Below are 22,943 nucleotides of genomic sequence, written 5' to 3'. Positions count from 1 at the left end.
CCCGTGAGCCATTGATCTTGGGATAATGAATCATGATAAACATAAATTTAAATAAGTATATTATCCTATGAATTGGATAAATTCGATCATGATCACAGTTAATTTTTTTTAAAGAAACTTTTTCTTTTTAACAAAATTAGTATTTTCTTGTCATTAGGTAAAATATTGCACAAAGCACCTATAAAGTCCCATTCCATGAAAATTCTTTGAACCTGTTCTAACAATGGTTATTTAGTTAAATTTTTATTTATCATTTTTTTTTATTTTGTTGCAAAGGTATCTGAGTTCTAGGTAATAATTTTTTAACATCAAATTTTAAAAAAGTTTTTATAATTTGTCAATTAAAATATGCATCACATCCACGGCTATATCCCTCGCCTTTACCTGAAGGCGGCTTCTTGAGTGTGCAACCACCTTGGTAAGCTACCCATGAATACATCCCGAAAAAGAAAAATCCCAGGAAAAAAGAGAGTTTAATTCTGCATTAACATATTCCTTTGCCTTCCCTGCCAACCATGCTGGCTTACTTGTGAGCTTGATATGTGATGAGAAATTAGCAAACAACAAAAAATGTAACGTTGAAAGGCATTTTCAGAACATTCAGGCACATTCAGAAAATTTAAGAAATACTTCTTTCTGCAAAGACCGCCAAGGACAGGACCATTAAAATGGCAACAAACATCACCAGTAAGCAAATTCATGATATCAATTCAGCTCAACCATTTTCAATTGCCTGGGATGAGTTAAGTGATGTAAACGATATTGGGCAGACAGCACTGTTATGCAGATATGTGAACTTTGATGGGCCGCAGGAAGAACTGATTGAACTCGTCCTGCCAAAGGGCCAAGCGCGGGGACAGGACATTTGTGAGGCTGTTTTGAGTTGTCTAAAAGCCAAAGGAATAAACACCACTCACCTGGTGTTAGCGTCCACTGATGGTGCACCCAGTATGAGAGGCGCACAGAAGGGTTTTGTGAATTTATTCAAAAGTCGCTGGATCGAGAGCTGATGACTTTCACTGCATCTTGCATCAAGAAGCACTGTGCGCTCAAACATTTCCCCCTGAATGTATGGAAGTGAAGAACCTCAGTATTAAGATTGTGAACAAAATAATTGCAAACTGGTTAAACCACTGACAGTTTTGTTCAGTGTTAGATGAAGTCAAGAGCGCAAGTTCGGATCTCTTGCTGCACAACAGAGTTCGGTGGCTGTCAAGGGGAGACGTGCTGAAACGCTTCACTCCTTGTCTGGAACATGTGAAAACCTTTTTGGAAAGCAAAGGCCTCAGCTATCCCGAACTGGGAGACCTCGATTGGCTGTAAAAGTTTTTTCATGGTGGATATGACAAGTCACTTAAGCACGCTGAATAGAAATCAGCACGGTAAGGGAAGCACGGCCCTGCAGTTGCTGGAGGATGTTCTGGCGTTCGAGCCAGATGACAGTGTTTGCAAGAGATGTACAGAGAGTTACGCTCTCTCACTTCCCCTCCCTGAGAGAGTTCAAAGAAGAGAACAATCACATAAATTGTGATTATTTACACCATGCAATTATGGCAATGCAAGCTGCTTTGGAGAAAGATTCAGCGAGTTCAGAAAAGAATAAACACTCTGTCCTTCCCTGTCACACCCCTGGACATTGACCTATCTCTGCTGAACTTATCTGCATTCACAGGGATAAGTCAGCTGCATCCGAAAATTTAACTGGCCGATAGACTTGTGGGTGTCCAATTTCAATAGCCTTACAGCGGATCTCGAAGAAGTCGCCCGTCAGAAGGCCACTCTCGCTAAAGAACACAAATGTAATGATAATGAAAACCTCCCAAAACCCGACAAACTTGTTTTTGAAAGATGAAGTGCCATTCCTGACACGTATATGAACATTAAAAAGTGTGCATTTGAAGTCCTGACCATTTGGCTCAACATACTTATGCCAGCAAGTTTTCTCGAGCATGAACTTCATAAAGCTAAATATCGCTCCCGCCTCACAAATGAGAGCCTATAGTTCTGTGTGAGGATCAAAAGTCACATCTTACAGCCCTGACATAGAGAAGATCAGCATCGAGCGTCAGGAAATAGAAGTCACATTAAACAGACGAGAACACTAGCATTTAATAGGCTAGTAATTTTCTGAAAAAAACATTTATTTCAGACCGCAGCTGATGTAGTTTTTTATTGTATGTTCAGGTGCATCGGTTGATTGCTGGCCGAAAAAGAAACCCGAAGAGGATGAGAGCATACTGAAATGGACTTGTCAAAAAACGTTCCTAATTTTGTTTACTTTTTTAAAACTGCTAAGCTGCAGCTATATATTTTTTATAATAAAGTGGGCTACTTTTTTTTTTTCCTTTTTTTAATTTTACACAAATACATGAAGGACCTTAAAAAGGCCTGAATAGTTGTGTTCATTTTATTTAAATTTATTTTAATTTATTTTAAAGTAGGCCTACACATGCACACTGCACTTCTTTTTTTTGTATTCTGTTGTTTTAACAGGTAAAATTAAAAATCGATTAAACTTTTAAAAGTTTATAAGCTGTGTTTTGCGGGTCCAGATTTTTTTTTTAGTGGAATTGGGGGCAAAATGTCCAAATCGCAACATTTCTGTTCCTCTATTTCTAAGTCATTCTTTATGACTGAGGTCTGCGAAATGACCCTGATATTCTTGTTTTGATGTTGCAAAGAAGGGGGATTTTTTTTAGATTTCTCAACAATTTGAGGTTTTGCAGCTTTCAGGACATTAAAATAGAAAATTGTTAGGTAATTACCATTTTGGTAATTTACCATTACTGTGACTGCAAAACTGGAGAACAAAGGCAGACTTACAGGTGTTTCAGACACTGAAAACAAAAAATTGTATTGATGCCAGTATTTACATTATTGTGCCACATGAAAGCCAGCATGTCAGTCAAGCAAGTAGCTGGGGAACCTGGATAGTGTTAGAACAAAGATGGTGCTGTCTTTCTGGAGAGAAAAGCAGATAAAGGCATTGTCAAAAGGAGTACTGTAATCTTTGTGAGGGCTAATAAATACATGTGTTACACATCTCTTACCGTTAGGTCCTCCCTGCTATCAAAAGACCAAGAACTGAATATATGAACCAGTAGTGTGAGAGGGAAAGAAAGGTTAGAGGCTCAGAGTCATTGAAAGTTAGTTATGTATTGACATATTTCAGATTCATACATAATTATTCAAAACATCAAGATTAGGTGTATCCCGAGTTCTTTTAACACACAGGGTTGGGATAACAAATGCTATACACATATGCACTAGCAAAAGTGATTTGTAAATAACTGTTCACCACGGTTTGGCTTTTTCAGGTGTACAATACTGTATACGAATCCTGGTCTATCCCTTTAAAAGAGTATACATTGATATGTAAAGATGGTTATTTACGAATCACTTTTGCTAGTGCATATGTGTATAGCATTTGTTATCCCAGCCCCTTGATTGTTAACAGAACTGGGGATACACCTAATCTTGATGTTTTGAATAATTATGTATGAAATAACCTCTTTCTTTCCCTCTCACACTACTTGTTCATATTTGCATTTTTAAAGAGATGGCTCACATGTACACTCCTTGGGAAAGAGGAAGATTTCCTACCCTTAAACTGAATATATTTTGTATATTATCACACCTGGTATTTTCAAATACTAGCATAAAGGAGAGATAAAAGCATAATTGGTTTAAATAATTATTTTAGGCATAAATTTGTCCTATGTACTCGTTACTAGGCATATGCATTTTATGTATCATAGCTTGTAAAGTTGTGTGGTGTTATATAGTTGTACATTTTTATGATATATTTAATGTACATTTAGGCATGCATCTATAATGCCATATGCCCTGATGGTAAGTGAATTAGGCATTTACTAACCATTTTTTGGACATTTCTATTGACCAGTAATCATGGTTGCCATACTGCTACATAACTGCAAGACCAGTGAGGGCATTTTAAAGTATTTGTGGGGTTAAAGGTATAAATCCTGGCTGCAGTGTACTTTCTACAGGAATGTCCATTTCTGATACAGCTATAGTGCTGTGTGGAAAGCTTTCTTGTCTGTGATGCAGAACTGAAAACTGCAGACTCCCATTGTATTGCAGGTCACGTATCAGTGAATGAACAAGATTGCATGAATATTGCAGTCTTTATTCAGCGATTGGATAAAAATGAATGCCCTTAACACCTACGTACATCCAATCTCTGCTGCTTCCTGTGTGCTTATTCTTCCTGAAGCTTTAATTATTTATCCTTGGAGAGAATTTGACTGCTACAAGCAGTCACGACTCAGCTGTTTAACCCTGCAGTGCCTGTGCCTCATTTCCATATGACTAACTTGCAGGTCCAAAACACACACATCCACCTCTGTTTACAAGATGCTCAACATAATAAATCAGTATTACTTGCAGATGTATCAAGGCAACAACAGCGGAGTGAGGCATTTATTTTCTTTAATAACACTGGTTCATGTAGTGTACAGTGATAGCTCTTTCTTTCTGTTAACCACTATACTGTAATTTGAAACATGCCACCTAATAATGTATCAAATGCTATGCACACACATTGTTGTGTTTTGTTTTTTTTTTGTTTTTTTTAAATATCTTTTGATGTTGTATAGCGTGATCAAAAAATCAGTTTTCTTTTGAAATTTTTTTGATCAGCTACATATTTTTGTTTTGAAAGGCAAAGTAAATATCCACACAATATTTTACAATTCTATCATATCAAGAACAAATTAAGTTATTCAAACCCTACGAAATTGTATTCCTTTAAACAAATGAAAGAAAAAAATTATAAAGGGATAATACGTAAGTCCATACATAGTCTTTTTTGGTGTCATAGTCATAGTGTTTTTGGGTCACCCCAAACCTTTATAGATAGATGTTTACATGTGGGCTATCTTGGCTAAAGATGCCCGTAATGACAATGATATTATTCATAATTTTTAATACTATAAACCTTCCTTTAAAATTGCACTGCAGGATGATATAATAAAACACCAATTCATCCAGGGATGTATTCAGCTTAAATATAGTTTAATTCAGACAGCTGTTAAATCATTTTTTAAGAATAAAGATTTCCACCTCATTGCCTGTTGTTTGATACCTGGACTTGCCTCTTGTAGCTCCGTTATCAAAGATGATTATGGATTTCTTCACTGTGACTCGAGTCTAATCTAAGTGTATCATAATGTAAAACTAAGTTTTGATGGTGGTATTTGTGACATGATGTGTTATCCTTCTGGAAGTAGCCATGAGGTAATGGGTGTGCTGTGGTCTTAAAGGGATTTACATGGTCAACAAGGACACTAAGGCACGCTGTGGCTTTTAAATGGTGCTCAGATGGTAATAGGAGCCCAAAGTGTACAAAGAAAATATCCCTCACACCATTACACCACCAGCCTGAACTGCTGATTCAAGAATGGATAGATCCATGCTTTCACGTTGTTGATGCCAAATTCTGACTCTACCATCAGAATGTTGCAGCAGACTTTTGAGACAGTCATTGTTTTTCTTATTTGTTTTTGTACAGTTTTGGTGAGGCTATGCGAATTGTATCTTCAGCTTAGCTGTGTTCCTAGCTGTTTGGAGTGGCACCCTGACAGTGCTGATGTAGCCTAACTGCTTTAAGGTTTGAGATGCTGTGCATTTGGAGATGCTCTTCAACACACCATGGTTGTAGGGAGTGGTTATTTGAGTTACTGCCTACATTGGCATCATCAAGGCATATTTGCAGAGGGAAGTGCCATTCACTGTATTTTTTTTTTTCCCTTTCCAGATGTAAATTACAGATTCTCTGTAAACCCTACAGATGGTTGTATTATAAGATTGCCTGTAAGTGTACATATACAAATATACAGTTCAAGTTAGAAGTTTACATACACCTAGGGTGAAGCCTTTAATTTTCACTCTTACCCAACCATTGGGACTACACTGTGCTGTCAAATATCTCTCCCCATCTCTTGCTTCTTTTTTCAAGACCTAGTATGCCTTCTTTCTGCCTTGGCTTTATAGATTCCAGTTACCTAAATCTAGTGGAGCAAGGTGCCCCACGTGCCTTTTTTTTCTTGTGCAGAATTTCTTGGCCCTCTATATCTGAGGTGAGTGATGACCCTGGGTTGGCACTTCTAGGTTTTTGCCAAATTATACAATTTATGCCACTTTTTTGCTCTCTTCTTGCACCAGCTCAATTTAATCGCCTTTAAACCGTATTTTAGTAGCTTTGTATTAGCCCAGCTGCTTTTGTTTGGTGGGAGGGTTCGGACCTGGCTCACCCTTATCATGTGTGCATAAGTGGGAGAGAAACTTGGGCATTGTGTTTTTTTTCCCAGGATCAGATTTTCAAACTCTGACCAATAAGGCCACCTTCAAACGGTGTTCTTCTTGCTAAATCTTGCCGAATTTCTCTTCCCTACCTATAGTGGGTCTCTTCTTGCACCTCTAATCGATACAGCTAGGGTATCTTGGCTCTTTGGTGTCAGACAAAGACAATGGCCTAAATTATTAAATTTATACTAAATGTATTGAGCTGTTATTGATGTGACTACTATGCTGAGAGGTTCAGGGGAATAAGTGGGCAACAGATGGTTCTCCTGGCTTTGTCTTCCATAGAATACCTGTGTTTTTTATCCTCTAATGCAGCTTAATCCCATTATCCAATATTTCAACTCTTGTGCAGAATTTTGGGTTCCTTTTTGGATGTTTTCATACATCAGTTTTCTCCCTTCTTGAGACCCGAGCCTGTTTTTTTAAAGCTGTCCTGGTCTGGAGAAGATAGACTATTCTGGGAAAACCTGGGTGATCCAGCGAACCTAGAATGGATTTGTTAAAAATAATTTGCTATTAGCTGGCAAATACTTTCAATCCTGGGTCAGATCCATTCCAAATTTTGTATTATTCTTTACTAGTTTGTTTTTTTACTGTTCCTATTCCTTTTTAAATTTTTTTGTATCTTGCTTGATTAAATTCTCATAAGAAAAAAATTAAAATTAAAAAAAGTAAAAAAATACTTTGGCACAAGATGTTCAAATTGGTCCCAGAAAAATGGCAAAGGACTGCAAAAGCATGTGAAGCATGCTGGAGGAAACAGGTTGACAAATATCTATATCCACAAGCCTGTTTTTTTAAAGCTGTCCTGGTCTGGAGAAGATAGACTATTCTGGGAAAACCTGGGTGATCCAGCGAACCTAGAATGGATTTGTTAAAAATAATTTGCTATTAGCTGGCAAATACTTTCAATCCTGGGTCAGATCCATTCCAAATTTTGTATTATTCTTTACTAGTTTGTTTTTTTACTGTTCCTATTCCTTTTTAAATTTTTTTGTATCTTGCTTGATTAAATTCTCATAAGAAAAAAATTAAAATTAAAAAAAGTAAAAAAATACTTTGGCACAAGATGTTCAAATTGGTCCCAGAAAAATGGCAAAGGACTGCAAAAGCATGTGAAGCATGCTGGAGGAAACAGGTTGACAAATATCTATATCCACAGTAAAATAAGTCTTATATCAATGTAACCTGAAAGGTTGCTTACCGAGGAAGAAGTCACTGCTGTCAAGCTGTCAAAAAAGCCGGACTATAGGTATATAGTTTTTGACTGTTCATTGTCCAGATTTGTGGTCACAATTAAATGCAGCTTCATCTAGCCTCTGCATTGCACAATCTCTGTATTAAAAAAGAAAAAAAAACCTATCTGATGGACTCTAAGCACCAAGGACAGGTTTAGTAAATAATATGAAGGAACAACTGTCAATCACATACTTTGACCCACCTGAGAGGAAATACTCCCTTTAGCATAGGCAGCTGGGTGAATCTCTCCTATAAATTTAACACTAAGCTCTTTGCATTACCTTAGTGTTCAGAACCTGGTATATTGCAGTCTCACGACTGCTCATAAATTATAAAGAACTTTTAAACCATTCTTGCAATTCTCGCTTTTACACTTTCCCACATTTTGGGCAAAGTGGTATTTATCTGGCAGTGTTTACAGACCCTTTAAGTATGCATCAACATTTAAATCAATTTTGTTTAACTGATGTCAGTGTCTGTTATATGATTGACTTTTTATAAATGTATTATTTTCCTATGTTAAAAATTTTAAAGTTTAAATCTGAATCTCTGAATGCTTTAACTACAAAGTAAGGAACGTATCGTAATCTTAGTAGGGCCCTACCTTAAGCTTAACAGACTATGATGGTCTTCAATTCACAGAAGCTTCTGATTCCAGATGTGGACATGAAACGGGACATTTGCTAAAATGTTTTTGGTTCCATAATGCTAGATTGTTGGTGACCAATCTGTTTGCTCACACCCAGTCAACAGATGGAGAGCACACTGTAAGCCCAAGCATACTGGGGTATCACCAATAAGTATATGATTTCCTCTTGACTGGCACTAATATCTATAGTTTAAGGGTTCTACAGGGCTATTAGAGGTTAAGTAACAGTATTTTTTACTATTCCTTTGGACCCTGAATGAGCATTTAAAACTTGCAGTGCTGGTGCAAGGGTAGTTTTATACTTTTCCAGGAATTAATATTTAATATAACATATTACCCACAGGAATAGGTGCATGAGTCATAAATAGGCTTTTATCAGCTGATACATGTATCACTTGATTCCTTCCAGAGTGCTTCCTCATACCTTTCAACAATTCGTATGTGTCATACACGTGATTTTACAGTTACTGGTGTCATCAATGCGGTGTCTCTGTTATACAGCACCCCCACCCCCAATGAACTGTAAGCTACTTGAGTAGCATAGTTTGGGTGTACTGTTCTTTTTCTACCCCCTCCTGCTAAAGCACTGATGAAACTGCCTTTTCTCCCTACCCATCTGCCCAGTTCTGCATCAATAGCCATGTGCCGGAAAGCCTGGAACTAAAAGGTGAGAACTCCGAGAGGGTTCCTATCTTTTGAGCCGCAGAGTTCACAAACAAACAGTTACACAAGTTTGAAATAAAGGAATGTATGGTCTATAAATAAAAAAGGGATCAAGCCCATCAATAAGCTTTCATCAAAAAAGTCTCAGGAGATGAGATAGATGGCATCATTTTAGAGACATGAATATATATATATATATATATTTTTTTTTTTTCATCTTGGTGTATCCTGATGTCCATCGTTTAAACCTCCCCAACGAAAGAATACTAACACTGTACCTTTATGGCTCTGTTGTGTATGTTTTGGGTACATTTTTGGGGATTGGGTATATATGCTAGGTTTTGAATGGCTTTTTAAAACACTTTGGCAAACTGGTGTAGAAATCTTGTGGAAACCGTGCTATTCCATGGCCACAACATGCATCTCGTTATACGGTAGCATCACACAGCCTTTTATATTTATTTGGATAATGCAGAAAAACATATATAGTGCTATTGGTTGACATGAAACCAAGAATGATATATTATAACTGCAGGGCTTTGTATGAGGGGCACCCTAAGATCTAGCAGAAAACATCAGTCCAGTAGTTTTATCAAACCTACAAAAAAAAAAAATAAATATTGGTTTTAGAAGGGCTTATTCTTTACCCAGTTTACATTTATAAAACTCCGAGTTCTGCTTGTTTTAGCTTTTTGCCTAACCCAGTCATTGAATCATTGCATTGACAGTACAGTTTACAGATATTGATTTTTTTCAGCTTTTTCTTTCATATTCACAACACTGTGAACACCCATAGTCATTTCCTTTTTTATAAAGGCTTATATAATGTTGTGCATTTTGTAATTCACAGAAAAATTAACCCCCTTTATGAAAATTGCCTGGAGACATGTAGCTTACAGCTGAGACTGTTTTATGTATCGTCATCCAACTTTTAATACACCCACGATATTTTAGTAAATAATTACTTGACCATTATTTGCTTGCTTTATTCCTACCAAAACCTAATGATTTCATTGAAAAATTCCAACATATTCTTGTTCCTGTGTGTGTTTCCATGGCAACTCCTGTTGCTAAGGGAGGGTTCTCACAGGATATCACTGCTTGCAGCTGTATGAATTGTTCCCTTGAAAAGTCAGGTAGTCTGAAAATGTTGCTGTTTTTACCTATGTTTCTGCTTTATAAACCCCCTTCTGTGCTGGAACAGCTAACAGTAAATAGATTTAAAATGGTTGCTAATGATGTAGCCCCTAAGAGTAGAAAATAATAATTTAGGGAAAAAACAAAATCAACAACTTCTTCCATTTTTATTGCTTTTATGTGTTATTAGTAGCATAAATAAAATAATGCAGAACTTATGCATCCTGATATTGTTAACATAACAATACCATTTAGATTTGGTACTTTAGGACCGAACAGATTACATAATTTATTAAGATTTCTTTTTTTGTTAGATAACGGTCATCTGCAATAATTAAAATGACAACATTTACTTGTCTATATACATTTTTAATAGCATTTTATGTTTTCCAAATGTTAAAAAAAATGTACTATATTAAACAAATCCACAATATTATTATACATATTTTTTTATTTAGGCCTTTTTTATCTTGTCTTTTTTACTGCCAAATTTGCAACTGTACTCTTCTTTATTATGGAATTTTTATATGTATATATGCTTAATTGCATGTAGTGCTGATTTATTCTATGCTGCAGTTTTGCATCAGTATAATGACTTCTACCATACTGATAAACAATTGCTACACATGCAAAAACCTATGATGTACAATCGAAAGAAATTGTTGTTCTAGGTATGCCAAACCTAAAAATGCTCCTATTTAATTGGCTGCAACTGTATTGTACATCATTTTATATTTATTATTTATTTCAGTGACTGCATGCCTTTTTATTTTATAACCCCTATGCAATGTTATATACAACACAGATTTTAAAAAGGCTGTCTTTTATTTTTAGCAAAGGGGTTAACTTCCCAGGATATATACTGTCCAATTAATTACCCAAGAGACCATCCTGACGCTCAATATGTCAATTTATTGTGCTGAAATAGGCATAATAGACAGAATGAGCACATTCATGAATGAAGCAGGTATACTAAAACATAAGCATTTTTATAGGGCAGGCAGAATTTTCCTGTTTTTTTATGTCTTTAACATTCTTTAACATTCTTTTCTGTCTCTTGCTGCAAAAGATGCATTTGTTTTTCTGTTGCCTCCCTAATTAGGTTAGATTTTGCTGTATAAAGAATGCTGCCTGTGATCAAAATGGACTCTTCCACTATTTAGCAAGCCTTTGTTGAATGAGTCATGCAGGCTGTCTCTCATTGGATGGAATGGTTAGCACCCAAGGGATTGCCAAGCAGAGGCTGCATGGCCCTGCTTCATTCACAGAATTATTGATATGCGAGCCAGCCCTTTCATTCACACAAATAGAGTTTCATTCACATTTTGCTATTTTCCTTTGTAGCTAATGAAGAGAGGCTTTTGGGAATTTTAGGTGTTCCGTTGTATTAGCTAACAGCTGAAACTATCTATGATGTGAGTATTCGTTGTTGCTATGCTAACAGACAGAATGGGTAAGATGAAGGCTGTGAGAATACTGCAGCGGGCTGTGTCTTGTGCTTAATGTGCTTAAGGCTATTCTGTGCTGGGAGCTCGCTCTCCCTTTATACATCTACATTATCCGTCACTCCTGGGAGCATAGGTGCTGACTGCTTTCATGTGTCACAAATTAGACTAATTAAATATCTTCATTTGAAAGTTTATTTTACTTTTTGTACCTTCTGTGCTGCAGTTTTTGAGTAATAAAGGAGGGCACTTTGGTTTTTAAGGTACTGCACTGGTAATCTTGACAGATCACTTATTTTATGTCTATTGTTTAGCATCACTTGTGGCCTGGTAAATCGCTTGGGGAATTTCCTACTAGATTAGTAACAAAGAATTTTCCAGCTTTTAACCTGCCTGGAGTATTAACCATTAACTGGTGTACTGGTTGATTCTGATGTGCTGATATAACATTATAACACAGTATTGGAGGATATTTTGATAAAGATAAACACATATATATAGTATATTGCTGTACTTGCGAGGGTGCTCTAACATTTTTTAGAAACTGCTGCGATTTATAAACCAGAATTATTTAGAGGGAAAAAATTAAACTTTTGTAAAAGTGCATTTAAACATTTTAGGCAGATGTTACATATACATTAACTTGTTTTTTTTCTCTATCTCACTCACTTTAATCTACATCATGCCTCAATCAGTAACTGCACTGATAAAGTCTGGCATATTGTATAAAAGCATATATTACTGGATACCGAATAGAGTTATTCAAGGCGTACATCAATTTTGGGGAGAAGGGGCAAAGTGACATAACTTGAAGAAATGATCTGTTTGTGAAGTTAGGGGAAGGAAATTTGAGAATTGATTGGTTCTATAGTGCTGTAAGTGGGTGGATGTTTTTTGTGCTACAGGAAGTGATTTGCAGTGCTCACTGAGCCTTTTGTTGAAAAGGGTCTCCTCATTTGTGTGAGTCATGCTTTTGCTGTGAGCGAGTTGGCAGCTCTATCCAGAAGTGGAATGTCATATGGAACTGTCTTAGGAAAAATTCAACCATTTATGCTCCTTGGTGTTTTTCACAATTTTTCTACCTATCTGTATATTTTTTTTCAATTTCAATAGGTTTTACAGGTACCGGTATGTACCTCGGGCAATGCTTGCAAAGGTGGTTCTTAGACTGGCATCAGCTTTGCCACAGCATATGAAAGAAACTAGGTAGAAGGGCATGCTTCAACGTACCAAGTATAACCGCTTCAAGAATGAATCTGTGACACCGGTCGATGATCTCTTGAACAACCTGTCCATGAACAGTAAAGTCACAACGGTCGCCGGTACTCCAGCTACAATTTCGTGCCCAGTTGCGAGCGCAGATTTACAGAAGGACCAAGAAGATGGATCCACCTCTCTTTGTACATTTATTCACAAAGTGTCTCACTTAAAACTGTCCAACACAGGCAGCCTGTTGGGTATCAGAAACCTTTCCTCTGCAGTAAGGGAGCTTGCTGGATCCAAGTTACAGGGTAGCTCTCCTGCTCTAAGTATAGCAGCAGGAGCCACAGACAGCACATGTAACCTTGTCTCTACCCCTCCGTGTTCTCAGCAGGACGTGAGCAAGATGAACACAGGGAAAAAAACACGTTCAGAAGAAATGCATCTGGGAGGTGAAGATTGGAATCAAGGTAGCAGCTTTGTCAATAAGCCTTCTCGAGGATGGCTGCACTCGAATGAGAAGATCCAGGGACCTGGAGTGACGTACATTGTGAAGGTTGGTCTGCTTGTACCCATCTTTGTATGTGCATTTTTTTTGTTCTTTTCTTAAATCAACAGTTTGTTTTGTCTTAAATATTACCAGCCCCTTGTATCATTTCTAGTGGTTATCCTAAATATATAGTGATGGGATGTAATGGACCTGTGGGTAACTGCTTTATCTTTAAATTATCTGGCCCTGTGATTTTTGTCAACCTAGATGAAGCTGAATTTTGGATGTATATTTTAAAACAGCTAAAAGTACTTGCACCTAACACCCTTATCCATTCAACTGAACATAAAAACGCAGTACCGATTCACTGTTAATCAATTCATGCTGATAAGGAATTGGGAATCTCTTTTTCAGTAATTAGAGGGTATTCACAGTAAGGGCATTCTATGGGTTATCTATGTGTTTCCATGATATTAAACCTTGTAAATCTGTCTACGTCAGTGCTTCATTTAAAACCTGTTGTAAGGAAGCACGATTAGGGTTCCTTGTACTGTAATGATGAAATCCTGTAAAATGACCACTGTAGATGCATTGAGCTGTATATTCACATACACAGCATTAACGCTACACATTGTCAAAATCATATATTTTACATTAATGCTAACTGGAATATATGTTTCCTTTTTAGCTATTATACTACATTTTCTTGAATGTATTACATAAATTTAGATGTGGTTTGTTATCTCAATGCTACTGAATGAAGCCTGCTCTTTAGGCAGTAGCAGTGTATACGATTAGAGTCAGACATCTGCTTTTTTATGAATTATTCTCCACATTACATTGAGATCAACAGCTTGATCTCCCTTTTGTATACAGTTGTACACGGAATGATGTAACTTATGACCATTACTGTAGTGTGTAAGCCCGAACTCTTCTTTCTCATTAGAACATGGTGAGCTTGGTTAAAGGTTTATGACATGAACAATGGATTTTTTAAAATAATGATTAGTTTAAAGCCATTGTATTTTAGCTGAATGTAGTAAACCTTTATGCTATTCACTTGGCTTACATTTATGCAGAAATAATAATATCGTTCCGCATATGAAATTGTTTATATCCTCTGGCTAGCGATAGATCACCAGATATCTCCCTGGGAACGACAGGTGGGGAGATATCTGACCATGTGTGTACAAGTTCATTGAGCTCCAGTACCTATCGCATATCATAATGCTGACAGTGGTACAGTGGTGGAGCCATATTTTGGCCCTTTACTCATGGATCATAATATAAAATCATAATAGGTAATGTATCTGACCATCTTATTCACATTTGATCACCCACAATGATCTCAGAAATTACCCTGATAATTGCAAGCAATGTTTAAAATAAGGGTCTGTTTTTCTAATATTTTTCTAAATGTTTAGGTTTTTAACCATATTGTCTTTTACCCATCCCTCTAAAAATTTGATTTAGCTATTCATAGTTCCATCAGTAAATATAACTGACAGAGCCCTTGTACATTAGGATTGCTTTTTTTTTTTGGAGTGCAGCTTACTCAATTGCTGAAATATATTTCTCAATTGCTGAAAGGTAAGCTCCTGCCCCATTTACATTTCTGACCTGATAGGAAAATACACCCCTAGCTTCTCTCTTCGCTCCTCCGCCTGCTAATGACTTCACCACTTATAACCTTGTCACATGCACAGCTCCAAGACTTTTCTTGGGGTGCCCCAAATAGGGATGTACAATAGTTTATGAACAAACACAAACGTTTTGTATTTTGCTAAACTGAAAGAAATTGTCATTAAAACTGTGGATAACAGAACTTTGGTTTTAGACAAAAAACATTACTTTACTTTACTTATACTTTATATAAACATATTTATACTTTTACAAATTATATTCTTTTGTATTTTCACATGAAATGGGATTGTTAATATTGCTTAAACTGTTTAAGAGTTTATTACAGTGATACCCAACTGATGCTATAGGAACAGTTTGGCCTTCAACTTTAAACTTTGAGTATTTCTCACTCAATTTCTTTTCTCTTTTCACTTTTTTCTAACAAAAGTAATGATGAAACTAAAGATCATGATTGCTGCCATCCTATCTAGGCCATCACTAACATGTGCATCTTATTGAGTATTATTGGTATTTCCACTAGTAGCATAATACCGAGCACTATTACTGAGTATCACTGCCAATTTCATATTGCATGTTCAACACTTTAGCTCATCTTGTTCCTGATTACCTTTATATTGTAATGTTTGGAAATGTGAAGAAGTCAGGGGCCAGTTATATTGCAGAAACTAGGAAGTGGTCCAGTGCCAGGCCAATGTGTTTTAATAATGATAGCTTTGGCTTTCCTCATATGTGGTATGTGAGTGACAACTGCCAAGCCGTACACCCTTGGTCTACCTGTTATGACAGAATGTGATAAAAAGATTGTTAATTCACAGTGAATCCAGCAGTTTTACACAGTTTCTGAGTGATTCATTTCTTGTTACCTAGAAAGTTTTTTCAGGAGTTGTTTATGCTTTCCAGTATGGTTGCAGACATTCATGTCACATTAACGATTTGCACTTTTACTGTTGGTGAAATAAATATCCACAAAAATGAATAAAAGAGATTTTCATTTACCTAAATTTTCTTTTAAAACTATTTGCTCCTTGGATTAAAAATCTTTAAAGGATGTGTTAGATTTATTTGCTAGCATCATCTAGCCCAGCATTTTACTGCTCCAGTCTTGGAGGAATCCACACAGGTTTTTAATTTTTTTTATTTGAAACCAATAAATTTAGTAAGGTTTGGTTTACAAAATGAGTGTTTGTATCAAAATCCTGGCCTCTGTGGCTCTCAAGGACTAGAGTTGGACTTTCTTGATCTAGCCCTATCCTCCCTGGTTCAGCATTATATGTGGATGTTCCCTAGGGTAGTATACCTAGAAATGGCCACTTTTCTAGACTGATACTCACTCATCAAGGTATTTATTTATTACATAATTAGCCACTCCACTGTTTGCAACAGGATCACGGGTGGACATAGGAAGGTCCAAAATGTCCTGGTGTATGTGGGCCCTGGACCTCTCTCAGCCAACAGGGCAGCCCACAAAAAACCCAAGTCAGTTGTGCAAAGGGTCCTAATTTTGGCTGCCACCACTGAGACTAGGACCTTTATACAGGTGTGCTGAGGTGTACTGTGATATTTTGAAGATTTACAGCACCCTGCCAGCCTCTCTAATCTGTCATGATTTTCTTGCTTCACAACAAAAGCACAGAGACCCAGGGTTGATGTCACTGGGTTAATTAAAAAGGTTATTCAATGAAAATAGAAAGGTTTTATTTAAATATATTGAAACGAAGAAGACAGAACTAAAAAAGGCAAAATATCAGCAGATTAATTTGCAGATTTATTTGTATGAAACATGCAGTAGTGCAGCACTTACATTTTTTTATATTCCCTGTGTGTTCCTGTGAACCTAACTGGGTCAAAAATGTTTTTATAAGCACAAAATATTCTCTAATATATTCTCATGTCATTAATACAAGAAAAAGGGATTTCATTTACCTTGGTTATAATGTAACTCCTATATAAAACGAGACTTTATGTGATGGACATATAGGAAGTAATTTTATTTTTGAACAAAAATAAGACTATGTCCATGAATGGCTGAGCTTGTCTCGAGCAAGAATCAGATGTGTACAGCAGTCACCTGTTGCCATTCATGGATTCATCAGGACGGATCCATGAACAACGATCAGGAATGATCGCTATGCAAGTCAAGGGAGGAAAGGACAGAGGGGTGCCACTCGCTTGTCCTTCCCCTCTCCCCTCTATTGAACATAATCAGCACTGTGTGTACATTGCGTGTTCATTCGACTGTCACTGGAAATTATCATCAAAGGTAATTTCCAGTGAAGAGATTTTTGTGTGCAGCCTAAAACATTTCTAAGCAACAAGAGCAATAAATCCAATTCTTTTAAAATAACAATTATTGTTTGTAGCAACCAAACAGGCTTGTTTGTGTCATGTTTCTAGTAAATATGAAGAATAAAACTGGAATCACAGTCTGGATATTAGAAAATAAATACCTGTATTCCTTCTTATTGCTCATATAGTTACCTGCCTGTGCTCCAAAATGTCATATCTTTAAAAAGACACAATTTTCTCTCTGTTTTACAGTACAGTAGTGATAGAAGCAGCCATATTGAATGGTCAGGCCATATCCAGTTTAAAGCAAAATTGTAATTTTATTTGTCATTGGTAGTCATTCCAATTGGAAGCTTATCTACTAAAGAGACATTATTCAGAACAAAATCCATGTCCAGAACACTTCCAGTGAACTGGACTTCCCCAAGTTAAAACTAAAGCCTCTTAGAAATGTCTGATTACACACATGATTGTCACAGGGAAACAAACTATACAACTATACAAAGAGCGCTGTTCAGTTCAGTAAGTGGCACTCTGCTGTGCTCTCACCCATAAAAATGCATAGCAGTGGTTTCTGATTGATTGTTTGTACATAAATCTTCCAAGGTATATTGATAATGTTGGGGGCAACTGTATACATGTGAGACAAACAGGACCTTTCATCTGTGGGGGCTATTATCTGATGTGATGTAGCTTAGGACTTTAGAGTTTAAAGAGCGTAGAGTTTAACATTTTTGGGTGCATATTTTAAAAACAATTCTGATACTAGAAACAATAATGTTGTGACAAATCTATAGGAACATAGGACATTTTGAAAATAGTTCTGCTTGAAGAAGAATGGCTGCCACACTCCATTCAGACACTGTTTTGTGTGTAAAGTTGTGTACATTCATACAACTACCACTACTACTAGTAATTATGAATAGTATCTGAAATAAATAAAATGCATGCTAAACAACTATTTTATTATTTTATTTGAAACAGGGATTCTAAGGTCTACCTAAAATATTTATTTAAATTGTGAGCAAAATCCAATGAACTAAATTACCAAAAGTAATAAAAGAAGAGCAAAACCCCCAATTATAACTTATGTGTGTTTCTGACCACCTTTACGTTTTCAGACATTTCACCCACCTTGGAGTTATCCCCACTTGAATGTTACATTCTTCATAATAAAAGCATCAATCCAGTTTCCAATGGAAAGTGGAAAGCTTTATGGCTGTAGCTGATGTACAGAGTGCTCTAATGAAACTTAAATAACTGACCCCTGGATAATGGTTGGAGCTGTAGTTTGACCTTTCCGCAAGTAAAAAAAAAAATCTTTCAGTTTGTTTTGAACTGCTCAGTATGTATTTGTTCAGAAAGGGAATCTTGCTTATAGATACATTTTATGTATTCCAAGAAATGCTGCATTTTTCCTCAAAGACACCACATGTGCAGCAGAAATATAATGTATCTAAATTTTATCTTTAGCTTTAGTTGCCAAGAGAGAAAAAAAAAATGTCCCTGTTAATTTTGAAATGAAAAATATCTCCTGGCATTTGATAAAAAATGCAACTGAATACAAGTCCTGTTTCTGATGTAGAAAGGCGAAGGTCTTTAACGAACTTTGGCTTTCATCTTCACCATAAAACTATACCTAAATAGCTGTAACATTTTATTAGCCTGGCCAATAATTGTGACACTTTATTAGCCTGGCCAATAATTGTGAATCTTCAGGATGTAAAGCATGTAAAAAAAACCCTCTGGAGTGCCATAGAATGTAATACAACCTTTTGGTACTTTTGATAGCATTCATGTTCATTTACAATTCATTGTTAAGTAAACCTGACATGGAAACACCATATACATTGATGAACACTAATGGCTTGGGATGACATTTGGTTCACTGCTAGGCAGAGTTCCCTTAGGAACTGTTATGCTTTGAGTGATCACAGTCATGGTGGGGAGTGGTACCTGGGTCGTCATGTTCTATTGAAGAGAGCCACAAATAAGTTGTTAGCTATGGGCGACTTTATATATTGCGAGCTAATTGCTGGCATATTGCCAAATGGCTAGCAGTGCAGATCAAGATGTAAAGGCCTTCTTCACACTGTTCCCTTAGGGAGCATCACTCCATACAAGTTACAAGTATTCAATTTAGCTAGACATTTCATCATGAATGGACCCATCAATGCAGTCAGGCAACTGAAAGAACCCAAACACTTTTTTCATTTCAATGCAACAAATTCAAGGTTGTGGTGAGTTGTGCATTGCAGTGAGGGTCTGTTAGCTTCCACTGTACTTTTGCATTTATATTTTAAAATAAACTAATTTTAATGCCTAATTTCCTTGTCACATGTCCTATATCAGGGGGCAATATGGTCTAGCAGCTTACACAATATTGGTGTGTACTCAGTACTAAAGACAGCCCCTACCACTGCACCCCCCCACCTCTTTGAACCTCACTGCCTCCAAGCACTTATAACACTGCACCTTCCTGACACCCAGCACCCCTACCACTGCACCCCTTGCTCTGAACCTTCCTTCTTCCCAACACCCCTAACACTGCATCTCAATAGAAGAGATTGTTGCTGCAAGACTCACTGGTTTGGGTGTTTCAGAAACCGCTGATCTGCTGAGCACCGAGACGGGTGTCCCTGAATGTGACGTCATGGTGACATAACCTCGCCCACTCTCCCATCGGTTGTTCCGCCCACTTCCCCGAGTCTGGGATTTGTACAGTGGACATGGTCCGTGGCTCTGGCCAGTGTGGCCCCTCAGTGGGGTCCTTCTCATGGGGGGGACACGGGTCAGACTCGCGGACCGCAAATCTACCGTTAGGTTCATAAATATTTGGACAGGGACAACTTTTTTCTAATTTTGGTTCTGTGCATTACCACAATTAATTTTAAATGAAACAACTCAGATGCAGTTGAACTGCAAACTTTCAGCTTTAATTCAGTGGGTTGAACAAAAAGATTGCATAAAAATGTAAGGAACCAAAGCATTTTTTTTTTACACAATCACTTCATTTCATGGGCTCATAAGTAATTGGACAATTGACTCAAATGCTATTTCATGGGCTGGTGTGGGCAATGCCTAAGTCATTATTATGATTGTTAAGTCATTATCAATTAAGCAGATAAAAGGCCTGGAGTTGTGGAGTTGATTTGGGGGGGGGCTTGTATGTGGAAGATTTTGCTGTGAACAGACAACATGCAGTCAAAGGAGCTCTCCATGCAGGTAAAACAAGCCATACTTAAGCTGCAAAAACAGAAAAACTCATCCGAGAAATTGCTACAATATTAGGAGTGGCAAAATCAGCCAACCAATTGAACAACACTCTCCAGGCAGTAAGCGTATCGATATCCAAGTCTACCATAAAGAGAAGGCTGCATGAAAAAAAAAACAGCGTGCACTGCAAGGTGCAAGCCACCCATAAGCCTCAAGAATAGAAAGGCTAGATTGGACTTTGCTCAAAAACATCTAAAAGAGCCAGCACAGTTCTGGTAAAACATTCTTTGGACAGATGAAACCAAAATCAACCTTTACCAGAATGATGGCAAGAAAAAAGTATGGAGAAGGCGTGGAACAGCACATGATCCAAAGCATACCACATCATCTGTAAAACATTGCAGAGGCAGTGTGATGGCTTTTGCGTGCATGGCTGCCAGTGGCACTGGGACACCAGTGTTTATGGATGATGTGACACAGGAAAAAAACAGCCAAATGAATTCTGAGGTGTTCAGAGACTTACTGTCTGCTCAAATCCATCTAAATCGAGTCAAATTGATTGGGAGGGGTTTCATAATACAGATGGACAATGACCCAAAACATACAGCTAAAGCAACCCAGGAGTTTATTAAAGGAAAAAAATGGAAAATTCTTGAATAGCCAAGTCAGTCACCTGATCTGAACCCAATTGAGCATGCATTTCAGTTGTGGAAAACTAAACTTCAGACAGAAAGGCCCACAAACAAACAGACATCAAAATGTATTCTTTTTTTAGTTACTTTCGAGGTAACATTTTATTTAACCACAATTAAAACTTTCTCTTGCTTAATACATCCACTCTATATTATTATTTTGATCATGCGAATTCAATATCCGGCTGAAAGAGCAGAAACTCTACCTCAGTGTCGTGTATCCTTCTTTTACAATAAGTGTATATGTAAGGATGTAAAGAACATTGCTGTGTCAACACAGCACGTAAAACAGTGTTTCTCAACCAGGGTTCCTGTAGAGGTTGCTTAAGCAATGTGCAATTTGTTCCTCTCAGGTCAGTTTTACTGACACCAATGTTATTTTTTAGCTATCTGTAAGGGTGACATTCCTTCCAATGGCCAGCAATGTAAGAGGCATTCTTCCTATTGACCACCACACTAACATACTATGAGTTGTGGATATAGTACTTTTACAAGGGGTTTCTGAAAGAATGAGAGTTATTTCAAGGGTTCCCCCCTGTTAAAAGGAAACTGTCATAAAGGCTGTTTATCTGTGTTATTTATTTTAGTATGTTGATTTTTTCTTTGTAAGATGCCATTTGTAAACATTTTAGCACCTTCTTCTGTTTTAGGCTGTTGCAGTTAATGTTTTCCAATTATTTTTCTTGCAGTACTTGGGATGCATAGAGGTATTGAGATCCATGAGATCTTTAGATTTTAACACAAGGACCAAAATAACAAGGTAAGTGTCAAATACATCTTTTCCAAAAATCCATACCCAAATTAAACTCAACAGAATGTTCTTGGAAAACCCACTGTGTTTTTCAACGCATTTTTAATGTCACAATGTTTTAATGTCCTCAGGGTTTTAAAAATTTCCTAAGAATGTTATACTATAGCTACAGAGAGAAAAATCACCAAATCACTTCTTAAAAATCCCAGGTGCATTGTAAGATCATACAGATTTAAATGGAAGCCACAATGGTTTTACATGTATATATTTTATTGTATCAGGTTGAAAAAAGTTTGAACTTTTTTATATCTGTTTTTTTACTATATGTCTACAATTTTTCTTCAAAAAATATTACATGGCAAATGATTCCCAGAGCACCATGGGAAATAATAAAAAAAAAAAAGACGGTGCAGCAGCCACAGCCTGGCCTGGCTTCATTTTGATATATTCCTGGTCATCTGATGAGGAATGAGTCACCAATCAGTCAGTACTATTACCTAATATATATTATTTATGGATTTTATTTTTATTCATCATATTGGTAAAAAAGAAAGAAAATCATTGACCATGACTCCAATATTCCCATTCTACTCCCTGGCAGCAAAATCATGGTTTTAAATGCAATATTGTTACCCTTTTAAACCTTAAATGTACCCATACGCATGGGGTGATTGTAGCTCAGTCCTGCTGTTTATGGTAATGTTTTACATTATCAGTAACATTATGGTGAAATGTTTTTGAAGAACAAGGAAGTTCAAAAAAGCGGGACATTCAAGGACTTTCTTAAATATAAAATCACACAAAAACATTTTATTTCAGCAATTTAGTAATTTGAGTTACAATAAATATGGTTGAGCATTAAAATTGTTATGGTTGATAGATCTCAATATAATCAAATTTTAAAGCAATAAATCACCCCTCCAAAGGGAAAATCTCTCACAAATTCATTAACCAGTGGTGGTGGTGGGATCATTCAATGCTTTTCGCATCGTTTCGCAGCAATTTTAGCCGCTTCCTCAGGATTGATAGCAGATATCATATCTCCATATACAACAATATCTCCATATATAACAATCTTCAATAAAAAATAAAAACACATGAGATATAGTACAAAGTAAAGGTGCGTACACACTTCCAATTTTTATCGTTCCAATCGAACGACGAACGATCGATTGGGCAAAAAATCGTTCGTAAAAAAGTAACC

General features: G+C 36.7%; 1 protein-coding gene across 10 annotated transcripts in view; it reads left to right on the top strand.

Moving 5' to 3' along the window:
- Positions 1-22,943, top strand: part of SHC3 (SHC adaptor protein 3) — an 88,255-nt gene that overhangs the window by 11,464 nt on the left and 53,848 nt on the right. For 9 of the 10 annotated variants that reach the window (XM_072415028.1, XM_072415035.1, XM_072415034.1 and 6 more), the window contains 2 exons: positions 12,574-13,216; positions 21,678-21,748. In XM_072415028.1, coding sequence (XP_072271129.1) covers positions 12,677-13,216; positions 21,678-21,748 — 611 coding nt within the window. In that variant the 5' untranslated portion in view covers positions 12,574-12,676. Of the gene's footprint in view, positions 1-10,163; positions 11,431-12,573; positions 13,217-21,677; positions 21,749-22,943 lie in introns of those variants that run through there. The other variant, XM_072415037.1, reaches the window with a different exon arrangement.

Source organism: Pyxicephalus adspersus, chromosome 6 (genome assembly GCF_032062135.1).
Source record: "Pyxicephalus adspersus chromosome 6, UCB_Pads_2.0, whole genome shotgun sequence".
NCBI classification, from domain to species: Eukaryota; Metazoa; Chordata; class Amphibia; order Anura; family Pyxicephalidae; genus Pyxicephalus; species Pyxicephalus adspersus.
This window is presented reverse-complemented; position numbering and strand designations above follow the sequence as displayed.